General features: G+C 48.1%; 1 protein-coding gene across 2 annotated transcripts in view; it reads left to right on the forward strand.

Moving 5' to 3' along the window:
* Window positions 1-8,324, forward strand: part of smg6 (telomerase-binding protein EST1A) — a 44,461-nt gene that overhangs the window by 16,006 nt on the left and 20,131 nt on the right. For both annotated transcript variants that reach the window (XM_036989494.2, XM_090188793.1), the window contains 4 exons: window positions 6,235-6,394; window positions 6,569-6,788; window positions 7,289-7,468; window positions 7,848-7,991. In XM_036989494.2, the coding sequence (XP_036845389.2) occupies window positions 6,235-6,394; window positions 6,569-6,788; window positions 7,289-7,468; window positions 7,848-7,991 (704 nt within the window). The remainder of the gene's footprint in view (window positions 1-6,234; window positions 6,395-6,568; window positions 6,789-7,288; window positions 7,469-7,847; window positions 7,992-8,324) is intronic.

Consider the following 8,324-nt stretch of genomic DNA (forward strand, 5'->3'; position numbering starts at 1 on the left):
TATGGCAATAACCACTGTTCTCTGAAGGAGGGAACAAGGTATAACATACTACGGGGAGTCAACAACAAATCATAGTCACCTGAAATCACGCTGCAACCCCAAAACGGGCCAATGGATATCGAGCTCGCCCTTGGTAGTAACACCGGAAACTGTGGACTCGCTCGCTGCCACGCTAACCCAAGGCTTAAACCCACAGGAAACCTGCACTAACACCGGAAACTGTGGACTCGCTCGCTTCCACGGCAACCCAAGGCACACGGAAACAATTTGCCACCCGCGACAGCAGATATGGGATTTAGGCCCCATAAACTGTTTATGATCTCTGCATAGTCACTTCACCTACATGTAGAAATTACTTCGACTAACCTGTACCCCCACACATTGACTTGGTACCGGTACCCCCTGTATATAGCCTCCTTACTAACCTGTACCCCCACACATTGACTTGGTACCGGTACCCCTTGTATATAGCCTCATTACTAACCTGTACCCCCACACATTGACTTGGTACCGGTACCCCCTGTATATAGCCTCATTACTAACCTGTACCCCCACACATTGACTTGGTACCGGTACCCCTTGTATATAGCCTCATTACTAACCTGTACCCCCACACATTGACTTGGTACCGGTACCCCCTGTATATAGCCTCATTACTAACCTGTACCCCCACACATTGGGCCCCATAAACTGTTTATGATCTCTGCATAGTCACTTCACCTACATGTAGAAATTACTTCGACTAACCTGTACCCCCACACATTGACTTGGTACCGGTACCCCCTGTATATAGCCTCATTACTAACCTGTACCCCCACACATTGACTTGGTACCAGTACCCCTTGTATATAGCCTCATTACTAACCTGTACCCCCACACATTGACTTGGTACCGGTACCCCCTGTATATAGCCTCATTACTAACCTGTACCCCCACACATTGACTTGGTACCGGTACCCCCTGTATATAGCCTCATTACTAACCTGTACCCCCACACATTGACTTGGTACCGGTACCCCCTGTATATAGCCTCATTACTAACCTGTACCCCCACACATTGACTTGGTACCGGTACCCCCTGTATATAGCCTCATTACTAACCTGTACCCCCACACATTGACTTGGTACCGGTACCCCCTGTATATAGCCTCATTACTAACCTGTACCCCCACACATTGACTTGGTACCGGTACCCCCTGTATATAGCCTCATTACTAACCTGTACCCCCACACATTGACTTGGTACCGGTACCCCCTGTATATAGCCTCATTACTAACCTGTACCCCCACACATTGACTTGGTACCGGTACCCCCTGTATATAGCCTCATTACTAACCTGTACCCCCACACATTGACTTGGTACCGGTACCCCTTGTATATAGCCTCATTACTAACCTGTACCCCCACACATTGACTTGGTACCGGTACCCCCTGTATATAGCCTCATTACTAACCTGTACCCCCACACATTGACTTGGTACCGGTACCCCCTGTATATAGCCTCATTACTAACCTGTACCCCCACACATTGACTTGGTACCGGTACCCCCTGTATATAGCCTCATTACTAACCTGTACCCCCACACATTGACTTGGTACCGGTACCCCCTGTATATAGCCTCATTACTAACCTGTACCCCCACACATTGACTTGGTACCGGTACCCCCTGTATATAGTCTCATTACTAACCTGTACCCCCACACATTGACTTGGTACCGGTACCCCCTGTATATAGCCTCATTACTAACCTGTACCCCCACACATTGACTTGGTACCGGTACCCCCTGTATATAGTCTCATTACTAACCTGTACCCCCACACATTGACTTGGTACCAGTACCCCTTTTACAGCCTCATTATTGTTATTTTATTATTTATTTTTTAAACTTAAGTTTATTCAGGAATGTTGTTGTTAACTCTATTTTCTTAACTGCGTTGTCGGTTAGTATTTCGCGGTTAAGGTGTAAACGGTTATGTTGGCCGACAAATAATACCATTTGATTTGATATTGGGCCCAAAAAGGCGGATCATCTCTAGGAACCAGGGTTGTCTGTCCCAACAGGGGGAGCCACCAAAATCAACAGTGGACCCTCGCCACGGTGGCCTGAATCAGATCCATAGAGCAGGGTCCGAGGCCACTGATAGGCCAAAGCATCCGTTCCCAACGGAGCGCTCAGATCCCTTTATTGAGAAGGGCAGACTGCAATGCGGGTCTTCTTGTGATTCTTTACATGTACAGGACCTCATAAGTTCGGACACCAACTCATTCCAGGGTGTTTCTTCATTCGGTATAATTTTCTACATTGTAGAGTAATAGTGAAGACATAAACACTATGAAATAACACCTATGGACTCATGTAGTAAACCAAAAAAGTTTTAACCAAATCAAAATATATTTGAGATTCTTCAAAGTAGCCACCCTTTGCCTTGATGACAGCTTTGCACACTCTTGGCATTCTCTCAACCAGCTTCAAGAGGTAGTCACCTGGAATGCATTTCAATTAACAAGGTGTGCCTTGTTAAAAGTTAATTTTGTGGAATTTCTTTCCTTAATATGTTTTAGCCAATCAGTTGTGTTGTGACAAGGTAGGGGTGGTATACAGAAGATAGCCCTACTTGGTAAAAGTTCATGTCCATATTATGGCAAGAACAGCTCAAATAAGCACAGAGAAACAACAGTCAATCAGTATTTTAAGACATGAAGGTCAGTCAATATGGAACATTTCAAGAACTTTGTCACAAAAATCATCAAGCACAATGATGAAACTGTCTCTCATGAGGACCGCCACAGGAAAGGAAGACCCAGAGTTACCTCTGCTGCAGAGTTCAAGCTCATTAGAGTTACCAGCCTAAGAAATTGCAGCCCAAATAAATGCTTCACAGAGTTCAAGTAACAGACACATCTCAACATCAACTGTTCAGAGGAGACTGTGTGAATCAGGACTTCATGGTCAAATCGCTGCAAAGAAACCACTACTAAAGGAACCACTACTAAAGGAACCACTACTAAAGGAACCACTACTAAAGGAACCACTACTAAAGAAACCACTACCATAGGACACCACTAAGAAGAAAAGACTGGCTTGGGCCAAGAAACACGAGCACTGGACATTAGACCGTTGGAAATCTGTCCTTTGGTGTGATGAGTCCAAATTTGAGATTTTTGTTTCCAACCACCGTGTCTTTGTGAGACTGAATCTCTGTATGTGTGGTTCCCACCATGAAGCATGGAGGAGGAGGTGTGATGGTGCTTTGCTGGTGAAACTGTCTGTGATTTATTTAGAATTCAAGGCACACTTAACCAGCATGGCTACCACAGCATTCTGCAGCATTCTGCAGCGATACACCATCCCATCTGGTTTGCAGTTAGTGGGACTATCATTTGTTTTTAAACAGGACAATGACCCAACACACCTCCAGGCTGTGTAAGGGCTATTTGACCAAGAAGGAGAGTGATGGAGTGCTGCATCAGATGACCTGGCCTCCACAATCTCTTGAGATGGTTTGGGATGAGTTGGACCGCAGAGTTAAGGAAAATCAGCCAAAAAGTGCTCAGCATATGTGGGAACTCCTTCAAGACTGTTGGAAAAGCATTCCAGGTGAAGCTGGTTGAGAGAATGCCAAGATTGTGCAAAGCTGTCATCAAGGCCAATGGTGGCTTCATTTGAAGAATCTCCAATATAAAATATATTTGGATTTTTTAAAACGTTTGTTTGGGTTACTACATGATTCCGTATGTGTTATTTAGTAGTTTTGATGTATTCACTATTATTGTACAATCTTTTGACTGTTAGTGTACATTGGCCACAACCGAGGGGTGCAGTCTCCACTCCGTAGAGATAGGACCCCCCCTCGCGGAAAGTAGATCCACACCCACGTTGTGAGATCTGGAAAGATGCGTCACCGTCCTCATCACCCATGGTGACACTCTGCATGTCCTCATCACCCATGGTGACACTCTGCATGTCCTCATCACCCATGGTGAAACTCTACATGTCCTCAACTCTGCATGTCCTCATCACCCATGGTGACACTGCATGTCCTCATCACCCATGGTGACACTCTGCATGTCCTCATCACCCATGGTGACACTGCATGTCCTCATCACCCATGGTGACACTCTGCATGTCCTCATCACCCATGGTGACACTCTGCATGTCCTCATCACCCATGGTGACACTCTGCATGTCCTCATCACCCATGGTGAAACTCTACATGTCCTCAACTCTGCATGTCCTCATCACCCATGGTGACACTGCATGTCCTCATCACCCATGGTGACACTCTGCATGTCCTCATCGCCCATGGTGACACTCTGCATGTCCTCATCACCCATGGTGACACTCTACATGTCCTCATCACCCATGGTGACACTCTGCATGTCCTCATCACCCATGGTAACACTCTGCATGTCCTCATCACTCATCACCCATGGTGACACTCTGCATGTCCTCATCACCCATGGTGACACTCTACATGTCCTCATCATCCATGGTGACACTCTACATGTCCTCATCACCCATGGTGACACTCTGCATGTCCTCATCACCCATGGTGAAACTCTACATGTCCTCAACATGTCCTCATCACCCATGGTGACACTCTGCATGTCCGCCACTGGACGAAACACGCTGCTAGTCTCTCATATATTATCTCATGAGGTGCCCAGTGCCACCCCGAGGACTGGGATGTTTTATCGATCCAACACCCTGAGGACTGGGATGTTTTATCGATCCAACACCCTGAGGACTGGGATGTTTTATCGATCCAACACCCTGAGGACTGGGATGTTTTATCGATCCAACACCCTGAGGACTGGGATGTTTTATCGATCCAACACCCTGAGGACTGGGATGTTTTATCGATCCAACACCCTGAGGACTGGGATGTTTTATCGATCCAACACCCTGAGGACTGGGATGTTTTATCGATCCAACACCCTGAGGACTGGGATGTTTTATCTATCCAACACCCCGAGGACTGGGATGTTTTTCATATCCAACACCCTGAGGACTGGGATGTTTTATCGATCCAACACCCTGAGGACTGGGATGTTTTATCGATCCAACACCCTGAGGACTGGGATGTTTTATCGATCCAACACCCTGAGGACTGGGATGTTTTTCATATCCAACACCCTGAGGACTGGGATGTTTTATCGATCCAACACCCTGAGGACTGGGATGTTTTATCGATCCAACACCCTGAGGACTGGGATGTTTTATCGATCCAACACCCTGAGGACTGGGATGTTTTATCGATCCAACACCCTGAGGACTGGGATGTTTTATCGATCCAACACCCTGAGGACTGGGATGTTTTATCGATCCAACACCCTGAGGACTGGGATGTTTTATCTATCCAACACCCCGAGGACTGGGATGTTTTTCATATCCAACACCCTGAGGACTGGGATGTTTTATCGATCCAACACCCTGAGGACTGGGATGTTTTATCGATCTAACACCCTGAGGACTGGGATGTTTTTCATATCCAACACCCTGAGGACTGGGATGTTTTATCGATCCAACACCCTGAGGACTGGGATGTTTTATCGATCCAACACCCTGAGGACTGGGATGTTTTATCGATCCAACACCCTGAGGACTGGGATGTTTTATCGATCCAACACCCTGAGGACTGGGATGTTTTATCGATCCAACACCCTGAGGACTGGGATGTTTTATCGATCCAACACCCTGAGGACTGGGATGTTTTATCGATCCAACACCCTGAGGACTGGGATGTTTTATCGATCCAACACCCTGAGGACTGGGATGTTTTATCGATCCAACACCCTGAGGACTGGGATGTTTTATCGATCCAACACCCTGAGGACTGGGATGTTTTATCGATCCAACACCCTGAGGACTGGGATGTTTTATCGATCCAACACTCTTGACAACCGTGTCTGAACGTGGTGAAGGAACGGTGCGTTCTGATGCCCGGCCCATACCAGGTTCGGGGACCTTGGCAACCGGTAACTTGAGAGCACTGTTGCCACAGTAAATATTTGGGGGTGGAGAGCCCCGAGCCAAACAATCTTGTTGGCGAAACTGGCTCATCACAAATTTATCCGCCTGTCCCTCTCAGGAATCCTGAGAAGAGGCGCTGTTTATTCAGAAGCACCGTGCTAGGAGTAGCCTCCTTGTTAGCCTCTTGATCGAAGTAGATCGGCACTCATTTGCTAATTCTTTATTAAGCACTCACTCGCTAAATCTCAATCACTCAGAGCCCATCCCAGCGGAGGAGAGAGAAGAGGGGCAGGAGGGGATGGTGAGAGTTTCTGCCTTTCCATTGGACCTGAGGGAGCTGCTGCCTAGCGTCAAGGTCTGGTCTGATTGGATGCTTGGACACCCCAACCAATGGAATCCTCCACCTTGCCGTATAGAGTAAGTACACACACACACACACACGATGAGCTCTTTTTTTCCCTGTTTGTTGACTGGGTGGGTGGAATTGGCACTCAATTTCAAACGTAAGACTTTTAATTTAAAAGATTCTGAGGCACACACTGACACACACACACTGACACACACACACACACACTCTCTCTCCCCCTGTAGCTGTAGTCTTGATGTGTGGCGTAGCCTCGCAGACCTGTGTAATGCGTTGGCGCGTGTCGACCACGGCGAGGCGCCTCTGTACAAGGCAGACGGGGACGGAGGCGAGGGGGATGAGGAGCTCCGCCTGCTGCTATTGGAGGAGGACAGGCTACTGGCCGGCTTCGTCCCGCTGCTCGCCGCCCCTCAGGAACCCTGCTACGTAGACTGCACCGGGGATACAGTGAGTTTATCCACCATACACACACACACACACACACACACACACACACACACACACACACACACACACACAATCATAAAACCGTATCTGTAGACCAATATTCTCTCCCTCTCCCCCCTTTTCTCCCCCTCCCCCCTTTTCTCCCCCTCCCCCCCTTTCTCCCCCTCCCCCCTCCCTTTTCTCCCTCTCCCCCCTCTCCCCCCCTTCCCCCCCCCCTTTTCTCCCTCTCCCCCCCTTTTCTCTCTCCCCCCCTTTTCTCTCTCCCCCCCTTTCTCCCTCTCCCCCCTTTCTCCCTCCCCCCCCCCTTTTCTCCCTCTCCCCCCCTTTTCTCCCTCTCCCCCCCCCTTTTCTCCCTCCCCCCCCTTTTCTCCCCCCTCCCCCTTTTCTCCCTCCCCCCCCCCCTTTTCTCCCTCTCCCCCCCCCCCTTTTCTCCCTCTCCCCCCCTTTTCTCCCTCTCCCCCCCTTTTCTCCCTCTCCCCCCCTTTTCTCCCTCTCTCTAGACGATAGCAGCAGACTGTAAAAGGGTAACAGTATTGAAGTATTTCCTGGAGGCTCTGTGTGGACAGGAAGAACCTCTCCTGGCTTTTAAAGGAGGGAAGTACGTCTCCATGGCAACCTCTCCCCAACCCGGTCGCCCCGGCGACGCACGCAGCAGACAGGACTCGCAGACAGAGAGAGAGGTGTGTCCGTCTCCTGTCCCCTGTGTGTCGCTGGCTTTTACCCAAACAACGGAAGTTAAACAGCTGATTCAACCAGCTGATTCAACCAGCTGATTCAACCAGCTGATTCAACCAGCTGATTCAACCGTGTTTTAGTTTTAATGCTGAACCCCACAACATTGATTTCCATGTCAATGGTCAGTTATCATATAGCAACTAGTCTCCTTCAGGAAGACCTTGGTTAACTGAGTCGTGTGTGTGTAATTGTGTGTGTGTAATTGTGTGTGTGTGTAATTGTGTGTGTGTGTAATTGTGTGTGTGTGTGATTGTGTGTGTGTGTGTGTGATTGTGTGTGTGTCAGTTTTGTAACTCGTCCTTCTCTTCCGTTGCTGTGTCGCAGAGTGATGACGTCATCGTGGAGGCGGAGTCGTCTGTGTCGGACGGTGATGATGGCAGTGAGGACGACATCCGAGAGCTCCGGGCCAGACGGAGTGCCCTCACCAACAAACTGGCTGAGCAGCAGAGACGCAGGGACAAGATACAGGTAACACACACTACACTATATAAACACACACTATATACACACTATACTATATACACACACTATATACATACTATACACACTATACTATACACACTATATACACACTACACTATATACACACAGAGACTAGATACAGGTAACACACACTATATACACACTATACACACACTATATACACAGGGACTAGATACAGGTAACACACACTATATACACACTATACACACAGGGACTAGATACAGGTAACACACACTATATACACACTATACACACACTATATACACACTATACACACAGGGACTAGATACAGGTAACACACACTATATACACACTATA

Source organism: Oncorhynchus mykiss, chromosome 10, assembly GCF_057628025.1.
Source record: "Oncorhynchus mykiss isolate SJ-2025 chromosome 10, ASM5762802v1, whole genome shotgun sequence".
NCBI lineage: Eukaryota > Metazoa > Chordata > Actinopteri > Salmoniformes > Salmonidae > Oncorhynchus > Oncorhynchus mykiss.